At 45.4% G+C, this 18,802-nt stretch overlaps 1 protein-coding gene across 1 annotated transcript in view; it reads left to right on the top strand.

Moving 5' to 3' along the window:
• The window catches only part of LOC147455403 (DNA-directed RNA polymerase II subunit RPB2-like), a 50,931-nt gene extending 32,422 nt beyond the window's left edge, over positions 1–18,509 (top strand). The window contains exons 2-24 of the mRNA XM_086514180.1: positions 12,296–12,517; positions 12,895–13,185; positions 13,308–13,505; positions 13,585–13,649; positions 13,776–13,862; positions 13,969–14,089; positions 14,314–14,358; positions 14,431–14,568; positions 14,648–14,720; positions 14,798–14,874; positions 14,943–15,050; positions 15,124–15,240; positions 15,348–15,503; positions 15,609–15,710; positions 15,789–15,914; positions 15,997–16,074; positions 16,182–16,274; positions 16,356–16,471; positions 16,573–16,639; positions 16,733–16,930; positions 17,013–17,312; positions 17,441–17,863; positions 17,945–18,509. Of these exons, the coding sequence (XP_086370306.1) occupies positions 12,296–12,517; positions 12,895–13,185; positions 13,308–13,505; positions 13,585–13,649; positions 13,776–13,862; positions 13,969–14,089; positions 14,314–14,358; positions 14,431–14,568; positions 14,648–14,720; positions 14,798–14,874; positions 14,943–15,050; positions 15,124–15,240; positions 15,348–15,503; positions 15,609–15,710; positions 15,789–15,914; positions 15,997–16,074; positions 16,182–16,274; positions 16,356–16,471; positions 16,573–16,639; positions 16,733–16,930; positions 17,013–17,312; positions 17,441–17,863; positions 17,945–18,046 (3,303 nt within the window). The 3' untranslated portion in view covers positions 18,047–18,509. The remainder of the gene's footprint in view (positions 1–12,295; positions 12,518–12,894; positions 13,186–13,307; positions 13,506–13,584; positions 13,650–13,775; positions 13,863–13,968; positions 14,090–14,313; positions 14,359–14,430; positions 14,569–14,647; positions 14,721–14,797; positions 14,875–14,942; positions 15,051–15,123; positions 15,241–15,347; positions 15,504–15,608; positions 15,711–15,788; positions 15,915–15,996; positions 16,075–16,181; positions 16,275–16,355; positions 16,472–16,572; positions 16,640–16,732; positions 16,931–17,012; positions 17,313–17,440; positions 17,864–17,944) is intronic.
• The last annotated feature ends 293 nt before the right edge of the window (positions 18,510–18,802 follow it).

An 18,802-nucleotide genomic window follows, 5' to 3' on the forward strand; every position in this document is an offset into this window, starting at 1 on the left:
TACCGTTCTGTGGGTTCTGAGGAGTCTGAGAGGTACTACTTGTTCTCCTTAGGCTTTCCTTTGTTGTGCTTCATCTCCTGTGCGAGAGCAATCGCTACCGCCTTGTTGAGATCATGGGGTCAAGTACTTTGACATCAACTTGATATACTCGTCCGACCCAAAAAGGAATGCCTCTTTTGGCTCATCATCCGATTTACGTAATTGGGTGCCGAGCTGCAAAACACGGTTAGAGAAAGACATGACTGGCATATCATTTTGCTTGAGATTGTGCCAATCTTCTTTCAACCGCGCTAAGTACTGAGGTGACATAAACCGCGCCTTGAGTTTGTCTTGGAAGTCGGCCCAATTGAAAGAAAGGCCCAAGGGACACACCTTCCTCGGCTTCCTCTAGGTGCGCGGCCAACTGTGCCTCTTGCCACGCGTGACACCAATTAATGGCATCACCGGCACGATACATGGCTGCCTTCAAAAGTCGATTGACTTTCCATCCTGAAACTCGCACCAAAAATTAGGGTTAGGTTCCTTCCATAAGGTCGTAGCCGACCATAGCATGGTCCATTAGCTCTTGGATAGACATGTTCCTCTGACGGCGATGGTAGTCCTAAGACATAGCAATCACACCGGACCTCCAAGGTTGTCAGCTCTAGAAGAGACACCTATTGAGAGATGTCACAAAATTCAAGTTATAATCTGCTAGGGTTTCCATGGCAAGCATTTTAGGATACCCCACTCTGCCAGAAGTTGCACTACGGAGGAAGATGTCAGAAACCATATAACTTCGGGCAAAAATTTTCTTGAAAGCTTGCCAAGTCCTTGGAGCATGTGGCTTGGTCGCTATAGACATCCACCACTGCATGGCATTGCCTCTGAGAAAAACAGAAGCTCGAAAAAAAGTTTTGACCCTTCTTTGCAAGTAATCTTTATGGCTGATGCCTTGTAAGACATGAGCGATGTAGACGGGAGCGGGGTCAAGACACGGATATTCTTCAATAAATTTCCCGTTGACTTATAGGTGTCATCTTGCTCTATCTGCTCTTTGGTAGGACCGGCATGCTTTCAGAAAAGCACACGCCTGTAGCTCTAATACCACTGTCACGAGACAAGCACCACGTGCTAATAGAAAAGAACAGACTGAACAGACTTTTAGCACTTCAATAACAACTGAACTGAAAGAAAGAGAGCACATGAGACACGGAGTGGCGGAATGCTACCCCAGAGAGTACTAGCTCCAAACCTTGGCGTCCCTTTCGGTATTTCTTTATATTACTTGAACTCAGTATAATGTCGGTACTCGCGCTATGCACCTTCACACCGAAGCGTGCCAGAGAATGAGCCCTCTGCACATATTTAAAGGCCCTTGGCCTATGAAAAGCAATTTATATGAAAAGCCTTCAAACTCGAAAGCATCTGGTCCAAAAGCTGGCGTCGAAAATCAGGCAGCGTAAATCACGGAAATCCGTACAAGCTGCCACGTCAGCAAGCTATCGCAAAAAGCGGAAATCCGTAGTGGTTGCCACGTCATCAGTCAGCGCGTTTTGCGGGCTGTGCGTACACTTGCCACTTCATCATCTTTTACGCAAATAGAGTGTGAGTGTGTGTGTGGTCCTGCTTTATTTTATCCCTTTAGGTCTCTCCAGGAAATCAAGAGCTCTGATTTGGAATGAGAAAACTGATTGTCCCTCGTATATTTTTGCGCTAACTGTAGTTGTTTTACAGATATGCTATAATCACGGACGGTTACTTTCTTTCAAGAAGGAGGGATGTCACAGAGTGCTGACGTGTCTGGCCACTGAAGAACGGAGCCAACTTGCAGATCTCGACAGAGGGGCCTAAGCCCGAAGTGAAGAAGCAGAAGCAACAGAAGAAGTTTTACCAACTTGCAAAGTCTTGCCGAGTTGCCTATTTTAAAAGAGGAGTTCCCGCCAACTTATGGGACCTTGTCCGCTGCGGCCCAAGAGATCTAAAGGGATTAAATAAAGCAGGACCACACACACACTCACACTCTATTTGCATAAAAGATGATGACGTGGCAAGTGTACGGACAGGCCGCAAAATTCACTGACTGATGACTTGGCAACCTGTACAGATTTTTGCTTTTTGCGTTGGCTTGCTAACGTGGCAGCTTGAACGGATGTCCGTGATTTACGTTGGCTGATTTTCAGCGCCAGCTTTTGGACCAGATGCTTTTGAGTTCAAAGGCTTTTCATGTAAACTGCTTTCTATAGGCCAAGGGCCTTAAATATGTGTAGAGGGCTCATTCTCTGGCACACTTCGGTGTGAAGGTGCAGAGCGCGAGTACCGGCATTGTACGGAGTTCAAGTAATATAAAGAAATACCGAAAGGGAGGCCAAGGTTTGGGGCCAGTACTCTCTGAGGTGGAATTTCGCCATTCTGTGTCGTGTGTGCTCTCTTTCTTTCAGTTCAGTTGTTATTGAAGTGCTAAAAGTCTATTCAATATGTTCTTTTCTATTGGCACGTGGTGCCCGTCTCGTGACAGGTGGAGCCTTCGTCGATGTTGTGGTCACCCCCATAGACGTGGGCGTCTAGCTCTCCCGAGCTTAGTGGCTCTGTCCACTAATATACCTCTCGTAGGAGTGGGCTCTGAAGTCTATTGTGAAGCATGCTGATCGAGTTGCTGAGTCCTTGCTCTAAAGAAATCAATGATCTCCCTCTGTGAATGCCTCCCACTACCTGGTCTCCTCAAGGGACTTTCCCTGTGTCTGTGGAGCTCCATCAAAAACAACCCAAGGCATCTCTAATCTTGATATCTCATGGCTCTAGCCAACGGTCCAAAGTCCTCTCTGAATAGACCGTGAAAGTAGCCTCATATCTCATAGTATACTGGACTGACAAATGTGATGTAACTATGTCTCTTGCTCTGTATGACACAACTGGCATATCCTGGCTTCTGCTAGTACTCTCCTAAATCTGCCAGTCTCAATTTCTAGCTGATGCAGTGATGTGCGCATCTGACCAATAGCACATCGTATCCCATAGGATAATTGAGTGTCCATATAGACCGGTCTGATCACATATCCATCCTCTGTTAGTTGGAGGAGATGCTTTGAAAGCCATCTTCGTGTGCAACTCTTGTACCGATTGTATCTATGGGCTTCTGGTATCTATTTGAATCAAATCCTGACGTATAAGTCTAGTGGTCTCTATTCGTGCGAGAAAGGGAGGGTGCATCCAAGGAGTACTGGAATGGAGGCAGTCTATCCATGCTGAAGCCATGTGACTGAAACCATGATGTCATCTACCCATACCAACATGTTGTGTCCCCTTGTAGCGCTAGCTGTCGGGATGACTCAAGGGCTAGCCAAGCGTATCTGTCTCTGGGAAGGTCCCATAAATTATGCATGAAGGAAACCGATCTAGTAAGGGCCTCAACTACAAGAGGGGGGGCAGTTAGCTCAGCTCGAATAATCTCATGTGGCACTGAGGCCTTAGCCCAAATCGTCCGAGAGATCATAGAGACTAGAGGCCTCTCCATCTCCATGCATCTATAGAGAGAGAAATGAAATGAAAATGTTATATTAAACGTCTTCAAAAGGCCAAAACGGCTCATGAGACCAAACTGATACAATCCTTGTGGATCTAATCCAATGTCTGGATACAAAAATAAAACGAAGTAAAGTGAAAGATTAAAACTAAAAGATTAAAATCGCAGTCTGAAAATCATCATCATCATCGTCCATGCCCGAGGATGCCCGGCATCGGGGGTTTTCCGAGAAAGTATTGCATCAGTTGCTGAAGAGCTTTGTCAATGTCCGTCTCTGTAAATAGTCGTATTGGGCGTCTCCCATGTCGTGCTAGAATAGTCCTGATTCTCTGGCTCAGTGGCTCTGTCCACTTCTGGTAGAAGGTCTCTGAAGTCTGATGTGAAGCATGCTCATCCAGCTGCTGAGTCCCTGCTCTAAAGAAGTCAATGATCTCCCTCTATGAATGTCTCCCACTACCTAGTCTGACTTTTCCTGTGTCAGCACAGCTCTAGCAAAAACAACCGGAGGCATCTCTAATCCTGATATCTCATGACTCTAGCCAACGGTCCAAAGCCCTCTCTGAATAGACAGTGAAAGCGGCCTAGTATCTCATAGTATACCGGACAATGACAAATGTGATGTAACTCTATCTCTGGCTCTATATGACATAACTGGCATATCCTACCTTCTGCTGGTACTCTCCTAAATCTGCTTGTCTCAATCTCGAGCTGATGCGATGATGTGCGCATGTGACCAATAGCACATCGTATCCCATAGGACTAGACATCTGTTAGAGTTAGTGAGATTTGGATGTGATGCCTAAGTGAATGTGAAATGAATGTGATTCTAGTGCATCAAGATTTCTATCTAGATGAGATGTTCGGATATTGTTGCGAGTGCATCAAGAGTTCCGAAAGAATGAGATGGCTGCATAGGGATCTAGGGGCATCAAGAGTTGTGGATGCGATGAGGTGGCTAGATTGAGTGATTGAAACAGAGTGTTCAATGTGATATAAGTGTGTGATTTTGTGAATTGCATACTCTGTGAATGTACTGTCTTGTGGGGATGGTCAAGCCTAAAGGGCATGGTTTACTTGAAATATGAAAAGAAAGGATCTGAATGTGGATAGTAACAACGAGAATAGTAGATCAAGACATCCGTGAAAAGATCAACGTAGTCTGGATGTGATTGCTAAATAGGTTTCAATGATCATGATTTGTATGTGAGGCCTTCGACAGAAATGTGATTGATCAATGACGGATGTCTTTGTAGAAGTGCTGGATTTGTGGAGTCCAGTGCATGGGTACATAGAGTCAGCGTCTACTGAAGAAAGTTTTTGTTCTTTGGCTGTTTTGCAGGCATAATCGAGGGCAATTACAATTCTTTAAGAAGGGGGTTTTGTCACAAGTTTGTGACGTGGTGCACCCAACGAGAGAACAAGAAGAACTGAACCCAAGAGGAGTCGTTGAGGGGTCTAATCAGAAGGGGTTAGGGTTTTAAATAAAAACCTACCCTTACCGACTTATGGGCACTGGCCGAGGGGCCTAAAGCTGAAAAATCAAAGCGTTAAGGCTACTGACAGATTTTCGTAAATTGCCCTAACATGTTGATGTGGCAGACTGTACGGATTTCCTCGTTCTGCGTCGGCTGGTTTTGGCAGCTTTTTGCTTGAGATTTTGGGATCAGATGCTTTTGGGAGCCAGTGATTTTGGGTGTGATGCTTTGGGGCTTTGCTTTTGGGCATCCCTTGTCCTGTTTATAAGGACCCCTGGGGTCAGTCTCTAGAGAGCATCTGGACGCAGAGTCTTAGAGAGTTGGATGCTTAGGGAGTTGTACCTTTGCGAAGCAATAATAAAGAAATACTGAAAGGGCCGCTAGTCTTTTGGGCCAATGCATCTTGGCTTTGAACTCCGTCGTGCAGTGTCTCTCTCTTACCAGACATGGTATTAGATTCACCATGTAACAGATTGGTCTCATAGGTTATTTTGGCCTTTTGAAGACGTTAATATAACATTTCATTTCTCTCTCTCTCTCTCTCTCTCTCTCTCTCTCTCTCTCTCTCTCTCTCTCTCTCTCTCTCTCTCTCTCTCTCTCTCTCTGTGTGTGTGCTGCCTGCTGCTGACGCGCGCCAACTGCCTGCTGCTGACCTGCACCACCTGCTTGCTGTTGCCTGCGCGCCACTTGTTTGCTGCTACCTGCTGCTGACGCGCGCCAACTGCCTGCTGCTGACCCGCGCCACTTGCTTGCTGCTGCTTGCGCGCCACCTGGGCTGCACCCTGCTGTTCAGCTGGACTGCGCCCTCCCCCCCCTGTTGTGACAGTGCGCCGCCACCCCCAACCCCCCACCACACGGGATTACTAGCGTCTGAACTGCGCCCCACCTACCCCACCCCCCCCAAACCCGCAGGTGCATTACAGTGCAGACAATTTCAGATTCACATTTTTCAGATTTTCAGATTTCCTGCAGGGAAAGTTCAGAATCTCAAGATTTAAATAATTTGCAGCATTGATAGGAAATTGCAAAAATTGCAGAAAATCAAAAATGTATGATTGATATGGGGAACACACATGTATGCATCATGCGGGACAGGGATGTATGTGTGATGTGGACATAGGGGGTTGACTTGGCAGAAGTGCAGATTGTATTTTTTATTTTTGATGGACGTAATGAATGCTTCGCCGGTATGTAAGCCCCATCCGAAGGCAACTTTTGTGCTTACAAACAAGCGGATTACACAAATGGAGAGGGAGATGAAAGACTGGAAAGCCGATATGGAGGGATGGTGGAAAGAGAAGGCCAACCTTCTTCAAATGTTTCTCAACGAAGGCGCGCAGTGGAAGAAAGAGAAAGAGGACCTGCACGCAGAGCTACAAGCAATTAAGGCGGACTCCAAAGCACTTAAAGAAGAGGTCTCAGCTCTCAAGCGAGAACTTGCCGATAGAGCGAGCAGTGGACTAGAGGAGGGGGAATTCCAGCCTTCGGTAGTAGAGGAAATCAAGGTCATCAAAGAGCAAGTACGGATGATCAAAGAGGAGGAGAAACAAAAGATGGTAAAGACGTCTTCGTGGATGGATGCGATCACGAAGACGCAAAAGAAGGCGGATGAGGCCGAGAAGTGGATAGAAGTCGCTAAGAAAGGCAAGGGAAAAGAAACCACATCTGTCCCCACTCCTACAATCATCAACATGACTCTAGAAGAAGAACAACGAAGGAAAAATAGAGCTTTGCATATAAGAGTAACCAGTCTAAAAGACCGAGATGATGTGGAAGGGGAAGTTGAAGAACTTCTCCGCATGATGGGTAGTGAGGCTACTCATACAAAGGCATGGAGGGTGGGGAAGAAGACACGAGGCAATGGGGAGACTTCAAAAGGGAGAGCTCTAATCATCCGTTTCCCATCCATGGAGGCAAAGAAGGACTTCTTGAAGAAGCGTCCTACACTAAAGAAAACGGGCATATTCCTTGGAGATGACTTCACTCTCACACAGCTTGCGCATATGAGAGAGGTAATGCCAGAGATTCAAGCGGCAAGGGAGAAGGGAAAGACGGACTTCTACAGAGATGGCCGGGTTGTGATTGTAGAGCGGCGCTCCACATGACGGTGCGAGACCCGTGGGACCACCCTCAAAGTTGCCACGTGGAATTGTAATGGATCTATGCGACTTGATGTGGGCGCCTTTGAGGATAGTTTCAGGGGAAGAGACATCGTCTTCTACTCTGAGACACATCAGGCCCATGGGCAGTCTATGCCTCACATCAGTGGATATAGATGGGAGACTGCCTATAGACAGGAGAACGATCAGAGCGCAGAGGGCGGGGATCAGGAGGAGTGGCAGTGTTATTCAGGGAGGAGTTGCAGCCATTGATACATATAGCCCGCAGAGATGAGCAAGCTAGGTACATGTGGGTGAGGCTGAGAGCAGAGACAGACAGATATCTTTACATTGCTATTTGCTACTTTCCCCCGAGCACGTCAGTGTATGCACCACCCAGAGGATAGTCCCCTTTCTCTATTTTGGATGATGACATATGGGAGTTCTCTAGAGATGGTGACATCATCATTCTAGGGGATTTCAATGCTAGGACTGCCCATCATCAGACAGTATTTTATGATACTTTAGAGGAGATGCTGAGAGAGCTGGATGCTGCAGAGACAGGCCTATCCAGACTATCACAAGATGGAGAACACTGAGTATGGACGACACTTGATAGACATGGGGACTGCACATGGATTGGCCATCTTGAATGGCCTAGAGAGATTTCCTGCCTCAGGGGGTTTTACATGCTTTCCACACAGACATGGAGCCAGCACAGTGGACTATGTCATGGCACAGCCGAGCCTCATCTCTAGTATCCAGGATCTCACAATTGGACCCAGACCTGTTGGTGTCGCAGTGGATCATGCTCTTGTGTCAATGGCCATCTCCTTTCAATTTAGTGTAGCACACAGGCTACGGACAGCAACCCCTACTCGCTACACCTTCACGCGGGAGACAGACTCTGTATACATAGATGGGATCTACAGACGCCTATGCACAGAGGAGCCAGGGCGACCTCTGGAGGAGCTTACTACTATATTGACACAGACACTACATGATGCAGCAGCAGAGGGATACCCACATACGCAACCTGAGCAGAGACGCCGCTCGGGGAGCATGCCCCAGAACGGTTGGTATGATGAGGAATGTCGGGACACTAGAGCTAGACTTCAAAGGGAGGTGCTTTTGGGGGACATCACTCACAGACAGTCACAGATTGACTTCCGACGCCTAGTGCGGCGGAAGAAGAGGGCATTTTTGGCTCGGCTAGAGCAAGATCTATATCAGTTGTTCTTGAGTCAGGATTCACGTGAGGCATGGCGGCTCTTTCAGGAGCACTCTCCCTCCCCCGCCATCACTTCTACAGAGGACTAGGGCCAGCACGCATCATCTTTGTACACAGTTCCTGAGCAGCCCCCCCTTCCCGACCCCCCCGATCCATGCCCCCACACATGTGCTTTTTTCACCGCAGAGATGGTGAGGAAGGCCATTGACAGGATGAGGACTGGGAGAGCTTACGATCATGATGGTTTAGTGGCTGAGCATTTCACACATGCCAAAGATCTACTAGCAGAGCTTCTAGCAGTGATGTTTAACCGTGCCATGTGTGAGGGCTTGCCTGATACTTGGAGCCTATCTACTATTGTACCATCTTCAAGTCGGGAGACCCTATGGAGCTTGGGAATTATCGCACTATCGTGATTGGACACACATTGGCACGGTTGTACGCATCCATTCTTGAGCAGCAGCTGAGTAGATGGGCAGAGAGGGAGGGGATACGCGTAGCCGGGCAGGCAGGGTTCAGGAGGGGTTTTTCTACTCTTGACCATATCTTGACACTCAGAGCCATCATTGAGGAGGGTAGATCGCGTGCGAAACGGATCTATTGTAGCTTTGTGGATTTCCGCAAAGCTTTTGACACAGTGCCTAGAGCTAGATTGATGCGCAGATTACAGCAGATGGGAGTACCTACAGAGCTCATTTGGGGGGTCATGGCATTATACAGGTCAGTAGTGGGGCAGGTACGCACCTCAGAGGGTCTATCCACCCCGATTCACTCCACTATTGGGGTGTAGCAGGGCTGCCCGCTCTCTCCTATTCTATTTGGTATGTATGTGGATGAGGTTTCTGACTACATTGAGAGAGATGGTGATAGAGGTGCACAGATGGCAGGGACATGGATTCCATTATTGTTATATGCTGATGATATTGTGTTGATCTCCGACTCTTCGGAGGGGATGCAACGTCACTTGGATGCTTTGAATAGGTTTGCTCAGGAAAGTGGTTTGTCCGTCAACCTTGGTAAAACCAAGGTCATGGTATTTAATACCACCCCACGGTGGATCAGGAGGTCAGCACCAGCATTCACATATGGCCATGCGACTGTGGAGTATACAGATGCGTACACTTACCTTGGAGAGGTTTTTAGTGGGCCAACATTTTCATTGAGGAGGGCAGCAGAGACTAGACTGACCAGAGCCCATGCAGCATTGGGTAGATTGGAAAGGATGTGTTCACAGGTTCAGTTTCAGGAGCCTAGGACGAAGCTCTGGCTCTTTGACACTCTGGTGGCTTCTGCATTACTTTATGGAGCTGAGATTTGGGGACCTTCATTAGATCATCACGGGAGGACAGGCCGCAGTGATGGATGGGGGGACATGGAGAAGCCTCTGGTCTCTATGATCTCGCGGCTCATTAGAACCAAGGCCTCAGTACCACGTGCTATTGTTTGAGCAGAGCTAGGTGCCCCCCCACTAGTGGTTGAGGCGCTCACCAGATCAGTCTCCTTCATACACCGCATGTGGGAACTTCCCAGAGACAGATATGCTCGCCTTGCACTTGAGTCCTCTCGACAGTTAGCCATGCAGGGAGATACAGCATGCTGGTATGGGGAGATGGCATCATGGTTTCAGGCGCATGGGTTCAGCATAGACAGATTGCCTCCCTTCCAGTACTCACTGGATGTGCACCCTCTCTGACTCTTACACAGTCCGAGATCACCAGGCTCATCCGCCAGGACTTGACTCAGCTAGACACCAGGAGGACATGGATACAGCCAGCACAAGAGCTGGGCATGAAGATGGCTTTCTACAGAGAGAATCTCCTCCAACTTACGGTTGATGGCTTTGTGACGAGGCCGAGATACATGGACACCCACTTGTCTCATGGGATACGATGTGCTATCGGCCAGATACGTACATCTTCACACCAGCTGCGGATCGAGACTGGGAGATACAGCGGAGTACCAGTAGAGGCCAGGACATGCCCCCTGTGTGACATCGAGCCTGAGACAGAGTTGCACTACACATGCCACTACCCCGTCTACTACGAGATACGAGGCCGCTTCCATTGCTTGTTCAGAGAGGGCTTTGGACCATTCTCCAGAGTCATGCAGTACGAGGATCAGAGATGCTTGGGTTTGTTTTTGCTCAAGCTACGCAGACACAGAGAGAGCCTGATGAGAGGAGAGGCTAGCCAGTCCCAGAGACAGATCACAGATTTCTTTAGAGCTGCCACTGGACACCCGGAGGAGTTACTACCATAGCAGAGCTCGTCGTCTCACACCAGAGGCACATTGATCGACCGAGCGACTGAGCTTGGAAGATCCAGACGCCCACGACTGCGGAGGACTACACAGCATCGACGGAGGCTGCATCAGAGGATTCAGATCACTTTGGCTCGACATGCACGACGCCCGGTCAGACTACTAACCATGGAGGAGATTGATGAGATCCGCCAGCGACCGATGCTGGATCTCTTGTGATGTAGCTACCCCAGCTAGCTGCTGTTCACACCTAGTAGTTTAGGATTCCATAGTATTTTATTGTGACTTTTGTCATTTCATTTTTGTCATTGTTGTCATCTTGTTACTCTGACTCTGACTTTGTATCAGATCCACCACATTGTAACTTTCTGGTCTCATAGGTCACTTTGGCCTTTTGAAGATGTTAATATAACATTTCATTTCTCTATCAAGTTCAATGATTTTGCATTTTTTGTTCGTGTGTCGCTATTGATTTCTTGCTTGGAGTTTCCAAGCCTGCAATAGCCTCCTCGCCATGCACATATAACCCAATATCATCAGCAAACTCTGCATCAAGCAAGTCCTCTTCCCGCATTGGAAGCTATAGTACCCGTAGCCCCACCTCCTTTGCTATCAAGTACATACCCAGAGCCTCTACAAAGAATAAGAAGAGGAAAGGGGCCAAGGGGCAGCCTTTTCGCACTGATCTAGTCAAAGCAAAACTTGGCCCGCAGTCTCCAGCTACCAACCTAGCTATGAGCCATGTAGTAAAGTTGTAGTGTGCAGCGGAAGTGATTGAGGGTGAATGCTCAGGATGAGTGCTCAGTGCATACTCAAGGTTCCTTTTACTTCATGAGAGATGTGCAAAGACTCAAGAGAGAAGAGAGAATGATACTGTGAGTGAAGGTTGTGAGTGATAGAGGGAGAAATAAGACTAACACCGGATGGGGTCCCAAACCCCCCTCCAAGGACCCCCCCCTCTCTATCGCTAGAGGTATTTGCTTTAGATTGCACAAATGCTGATACGATGGTCCTAGATGCTGATGGTATCTTAGTGTAGATACTTGGATCTGCGAGGCTAAAGGCTGAAAACTGAAAACGCTAGGGCTAATCGGGCTTGGAACTGCGATCTAACGATGAGGCTAGGGCTGAAATCTGAAAATGCTGGCTGATCTGCCGTCTTGGGCTGAAAACTAAAAATGTTGGTACTGATGGCTGGATTTGTGACGTGTTATGGCTGAAACTGAAAAAACGCTGGTGCTGATGGGGTGTTGTAGGGCCTAGGCTGATCTGGTGCAAAAACGGTGGAGATGCTGAGGTACCGCGTGTACTTGGTGTTGGCACTGAGGGTACTGACTTATGCTTGAGAAGTGACCCCAAGGGTCACTTATATATGGAACTAAAGCTGGGTCTGGCATTGAGATGCTGAGGTACTGTGGGTACTTGGTGCTGGTACCGAGGGTATTGACTTATGCTTGAGAAGTGGCCCAGTCACTTATAGTGCTCCTGTAGCATCAAAATGTCTATGCTGCCACCATTGAGGCATCTCTGTAACTCTTAGTCTTTTGTATCTTCTATACTGGACTTATGAATCATATGATGATATTTCTGGTCTCATATTGCTTTGAAACCTTTTGAAGCTGTAAATAAAAATTCATTTCATTTCATTTCTATGAAGATGACAGTATCATCATCGAGATTTAGTCCAAAAACTTAGCTGACCTGACGTTTCTGTGGATCTGTTTTGCAGGCAACTTATAAAATAAGCTTTGGACAGATTTATATTAGCAAGCCAGTTATGGCAGAATCTGATGGAGAAACGGCTACTTTATTCCCGAAGGAAGCAAGGCTCAGGAATTTGACATACTCTGCCCCACTCTATGTGGATGCAACAAAGCATGTCATAAAGAAAGGGGATGATGGAGAAGAGGAGGTAGAAAGTGAAGATTTTCAAAAGCTTTATATTGGCAAGGTATGAGACATGATGGCCATAAAATCTCTCCAAGGAAAAGCTTGTTTGGGAAGCGAAGAGAGTTTTAGGGTCTAAACTTCTGCTTTATTATCTAGGTTCAACCTACATGAATTTTTCTTGTCATTGAAAGTAAGGCTTATAAATGGATTGTTTGGTTTGTGTTACAGGTCCCCATAGTCAATATTAGTTTTTTGTTTCTGAAATTAAGCCTCAGAAGTGGATTGTTTGGTTGGTCTAACATGATTCAGACATAGGGTTAGATTTCAGTGCTTTTTATTTCAAGCCTTGACGTCTCAAGTTTGAGTTGAAGTTGGCAACTACGGATTTTTGTTACTGAAAGTGAGTCTCAGGAATGGTTTGTTTGGTTGGTGTTACAGGTCCCCATAATGCTTCAGTCAAGTTTTTGCAACTTGCTCAATTACAATGATAAAGATCTTACTGAGCTTGGGGAATGCCCATATGATCAGGGGGGATATTTTATAGTTAATGGAAGTGAGAAGGTTTTGATTGCTCAGGAAAAAATGAGCGCAAATCATGTGTATGTGTTCAAAAAGCCGCAACCAAGAAAATATGCATACGTAGCAGAAGTTAGATCCATGGCTGAAAATCAAAACAAACCTGCAAGCAGCATGTTTGTACGCATGTTGTCAAGGGCTGGTCCAAACGGGGTGCGTCTCAAATTTCCTCCAAATTTTTTTATTGCTTACCTGAAGAAACCAAACTTCTAGAGACAGATGCTTTACAGAGCAAGATGTCTTTATATCCATGAAGTTCTTGGTTTCTTTGACAGGGCTTGTCTGGTCAACATATTCGTGCAACCTTACCGTATATCCGAGCAGAAATACCCATATTTGTAGTTTTCAGGGCACTGGGATTTGTAGCTGATAAAGACATACTAGAACATATCTGCTATGATTTAAGTGACACTGCCATGATGGAGCTTCTGAGGCCATCGATTGAAGAAGCATTTGTCATCCAGAGTCAGCAGGTATTCTCGATTGTTTGGCCAACAGGGAATTGTCAGTTGTAGGTGATTTTTCAGCATTTTCTTCAATTTCTTCCGACAGGTCGCCCTTGATTATATTGGGAAACGTGGATCTACTGTGGGCGTTTCTAGGGAGAAGCGTATAAAGTAATCACTTTCTTCATTATTCAACCTTGGCACTACTGAAATTTTCTCACATCTGTACATACAAATTATTTATAGATAGACGCTTAATGTATTGACTCATACTGATTCTGTATTCAAAAAGTGCAGGTATGCGAATGAAATTTTGCAGAATGAGATGCTTCCTCATGCTGGTATAGGCGAGTTCTGTGAGACCAAAAAAGTCTACTTTTTTGGGTACATATTTTGCTTCTGTTTTATGCAGTTTGTTGCTTCAATCTCAAATTTTTAAGCTTGTTATTGTTGCTGGTGTCTCAAATTGTCTAGCTATATCAATGTTTAGTTATATCATACATCGCCTCCTACTTTGTGCGCTGGGGCGGCATACTGAAGATGACCGTGATCACTATGGAAATAAAAGGCTTGATCTTGCAGGTCCTTTGCTTGGAGGGCTTTTTCGCATGGTACATGCTGTTGATAGAACTTACAGATGCATATGCTTGTTTGTTGGCTTTGGCGTAAAATTTTTCCTCTGTTCTGGTATGTTCGTCGCTTGCTTGCAATTTTTTAGGACAGCATGATCGTCTTTAAAGTTGATTTTGGTTTGTAGCTGACACTGCTATGAGCACAATAGATCAATGGTCTCATTCAGCTTGTTGAGAGTTTTATGCCTTTCTTGTTGTTACAGCTGTTCCGAAAGCTTACCAAGGATGTTCGCAATTACTTGCAGAAGGTTTGACCTTTGTTAAGCTTCACCCAAGTTTCCTTGCAGTCTAGTTTCCTAATTTCTCCTTGGCTATCACAGTGTGTTGATAACGGGAAAGAGATCAACCTTGAATACGCTGTAAAAGCAAAGACAATCACGGATGGTTTTAAGTATTCGTTAGCCACTGGAAACTGGGGCCAAGCAAACACAGCTGGTGTACGTGCAGGTGTTTCTCAGGTGGGTCTGTATTAATAATTGTGATTGAATTGACATGAAAAACCTTTAGATTATCAGACATGATTTTGATGATGTGCAGGTGTTGAACCGTCTAACCTATGCGTCTACTTTGTCGCATCTTCGGAGGCTAAATTCTCCAATTGGTCGAGAAGGTGAATGGAATACTTGTGATGGAATATGTATTTTTCCCTCACAAGGGTTTACCTAGCCTTTCTTGGTCTATGGGCAGGGAAATTGGCAAAGCCTTGCCAACTACACAATTCACATTGGGGAATGATTTGCCCTGCAGAAACTCCAGAAGGACAGGTACAATGGCAGGATGGAGATTTTACTGGTTACTAGTGATGCTATACTAACTTGTAGTGCTGCTGTAGGCCTGTGGCCTCGTAAAAAATTTGGCACTTATGTCATACATAACTGTGGGGTCAGCAGCAAATCTTGTATTGGAGTCTTTGGAGGAATGGGGCACAGAAAACTGTGAGGTGAGGTACGTTTTTAAAGTGGTCCTTATGCTGTAGGAGGGAACATAAGATTAATTATGTTGTAAACAATCAGGAAATATCCCCTGCTGTCATTTCCCAAGCAACCAAGATCTTTGTGAATGGATGCTGGGTAGGAGTTCACCACCAACCTGAGCTTCTTGTGCGGATCCTACGGGAGTTGCGACAACGGGTAATTTTTGCTGGTTTTTGCATGAAGATTTTGCTTTGATTTAGCTCATAAGTATTCTCGTGTCTGTTCAAGTCATGGTTTAAGCTGCATTATGTGCGAATTGACAGCTGGACTTCAGTCCTGAAGTTGGGGTTGTCAGAGACATTATGTTGAAGGAGCTACGATTGTATACAGATTATGGGCGTTGCTGTAGGCCGCTTTTTATTGTGGAGAAGCAACGTCTGCTCATTAAGAAGTCCGATATCAGGGCCTTACAGCAAAAGGTCTAGTCATCTGAATGAGCAGAGGAAGTTTGTTTTCAACTTGTTAACCACGGAAGGCTGTCTATTATTTGTTTCTCTCTCATTTGTGTGTTAGTGGGAGTGCAGGAAACAACAGAACTTGGATGGAATGATCTGGTTGCAAAAGGTTTCATAGAGTATATTGATTCAGAGGAGGAGGAGACAACCATGATTTCAATGACAATTCAGGTGCTCCACTGGCTGCATATACTTGGCTTGTCATGTTGTGATTTATGTCTAAGTATTGAATTTGATTTCGGAGTTTAGGATCTCGTGAATGCAAGGCTCTTCCCAAAAGAAGCTTATTCTAACACCTACACACATTGTGAAATACATCCCTCTATGATACTAGGAGTTTGTGCATCGATTATTCCATTTCCTGACCATAACCAGGTACACCGCTTTAACTGTGTTTCACCATGTCTTCAGATTATGCCTATGAATCTCACTTCGCAACTTTTCTGTTGTCATCTAGTCTCCTCGAAACACCTATCAATCAGCAATGGGCAAGCAGGCTATGGGGATTTATGTTACTAACTATCAATTGCGAATGGTAGTGAGACGTATTCTGTTTACTATTAAACTTGAAATATTGGAAAGTGTCAGTAAAGCAGGTGCTTTTCTAACCTTAGCGATATGAATCTGTCTTTCTCTGCGTAGGACACCCTGGTTTATGTTCTTTATTATCCTCAAAAACCATTGGCAACTCGTGCAATGGAGCATTTACATTTCCGGCAGCTTCCAGCAGGAATTGTATGTGAAGGCTGTGGCAAATGCATTGTGATAAGTGCAATCATTTCATGAGCAGCACTGACCTTTAGAATTTGCTACCAGAATGCGGTTGTTGGGATTGCCTGTTACTCAGGGTACAATCAAGAGGATTCTGTAATCATGAATCAATCGTCTATTGACCGTGGATTCTTCAGGTCTATATTTTACAGATCCTACAGGTAATTTTGAGTGTACTCTTTTGTGCATTCAAAGAAGAAGAAAACTTCTTTCTGTTGGCTGCTTTGGTTTCAAAAGAGGTAGTTTGTTTGTTTTGCGGCAGGGATGAAGAAAGAAAGCAAGGGACATTGATGGAGGAATTTGAGCGCCCCACTAAAGAGCAAACTCAAGTGGGTCTATTGTTAAAGACGTTGGTTCTTAAATGGTTGGCTAGTTGTTGACTTCCAATGAATTTATTGATAGCATCATTTTTTTGAATGCAGTGCATGCGGCATGTATCCTATGATAAGCTAGACATTGATGGCTTACCTCCTCCGGGTACGAGGGTATCGGGAGAGGATGTGATTATTGGCAAAACAACTCCTATTCCACAGGATGATACCGGCACACAAGCACAGCAGTACTCAAAGCGGGATCAGAGCACCTGCTTACATGACAGCGAGAGTCGGATGGTGGATCAGGTACAGAGGAGGTGTTGAGCTTTCTCTAAATTGTGGTTATAATGTTGTGTTCTTGGTTCATTACTCAGTTCTGAATTGCTAGGTTCTTTTGACTACAAATGCGGATGGCTTGCGATTTGTAAAAATAAGAGTCAGATCTATCCGCATACCCCAGATAGGAGACAAGTTCAGCAGTCGCCATGGCCAAAAAGGAACGGTGGGAATGACCTACACCCAGGAAGATATGCCCTGGACACAGGAGGGAATAACTCCTGATATCATTGTGAACCCTCATGCCATTCCGTCTCGAATGACAATCGGGCAACTTATTGAATGTATTATGGGAAAATTAGCTGCTCACATGGGCAAGGAGGGAGATGCAACACCTTTTACAGATATCACTGTAAATTCTCATATTTAAATATTCTAAACATGAGCTTAAGAGTGTCTTGCACTCTGCAGCATGTTGTATGTGTTTCAAGAGGTTTAAATGCTGTGCTTTCTGATGCACTGGCTGCAATGCTTGTCTAGGTGGACAACATAAGCAAAGCCTTGCACAAGTGTGGATATCAAATGAGGGGATTTGAAACAATGTACAATGGGCATACTGGTCGACGGCTAAATGCCATGATATTTTTAGGACCTACATACTATCAGCGATTGAAGCACATGGTTGATGATAAAATACATTCTCGAAGTCGTGGGCCTGTCCAGATTCTAACACGGCAACCGGCTGAAGGGCGATCTCGAGATGGAGGGCTGCGATTTGGGGAAATGGAGCGTGATTGTATGATAGCTCATGGAGCTGCTCATTTCCTAAAAGAAAGGCTATTTGATCAAAGTGATGCATTTAGGATTCATGTTTGTGAACATTGTGGTTTGATGGCGATTGCAAACCTGAAGAAAAGCATGTTCGAATGCCGGGGTTGCAAGGACAAAACAGAGATTGTACAGGTGAGCACTTAATTTATGTATGCAATCTTCAATATTTTATTTTCTGCTGTTTACTGATGCTGTTCTGGTATTATGGCACAGGTCCATATTCCTTATGCTTGCAAGCTTCTGTTCCAAGAGCTGATGTCAATGGCCATAGCCCCTAGAATGTCTGTCAGGGATATCAGACAAAAGAATTGCTGAAAGGAGGAGGCTGATGGTCATGAGAGTTGTGCATCACAATTTTGATAACCCAGATTTGGTTGTTGAAAGCATGTGCCAAGAGCTTCAGGGTACAGACTCCTCATAATGGTGAATGTGGCAAAGTTTGACATCTGTGGTAGGTGCTTGATACTACGCGTCGTCTAGGTCATATGAGGCCAACCATATACATTTGAAAGATATATGATGAGAGTTACACTCAATGTATGTGGAGTTCAAGGAGCTTCTGATCACTTGTAACCACACGGCAGAGCCTCTGGATCACATATAGACAGCATTGATCTCGCATTACACCCCAAAGAATGGTGGGCACATGTATAATAAAGATATCACATTGTATTACATATCTGAAACAGGAGTCGTGATTTCCTGGTGCAACTGACAAAAGCAATTATCTGAAACTTGAAAGCCGACATGTGTATAATAAAGATAGCACATTGTATTACATATTTTTCAACATGCCTGGTGCAAAAAAAAGGGAACACTCTGCTGCATGTTTCTGACAGAAGCAAATTCTTTTATCTGAAATTTGAAAGCCCAGTTTTTTTTGGGATGGATGTTGTAAACAGAGCAATTGTTGGAGTAGGGAAACTCTGTGAAATTGCTTGTCATCTCAACAATCAATGAGCTTCTATGATTTGCAAATTTAACGTGATTGTGCCTGGAAATTTTGTATCTTGATGCTTTTCTTCATGGGCGTAGAGTTGCGTAAAGGGCCACTGTGCCCTGGCTGGCTGC

This window comes from Adiantum capillus-veneris, chromosome 6, assembly GCF_014529385.1.
Source record: "Adiantum capillus-veneris isolate H3 chromosome 6, ASM1452938v2, whole genome shotgun sequence".
Lineage (NCBI taxonomy): Eukaryota > Viridiplantae > Streptophyta > Polypodiopsida > Polypodiales > Pteridaceae > Adiantum > Adiantum capillus-veneris.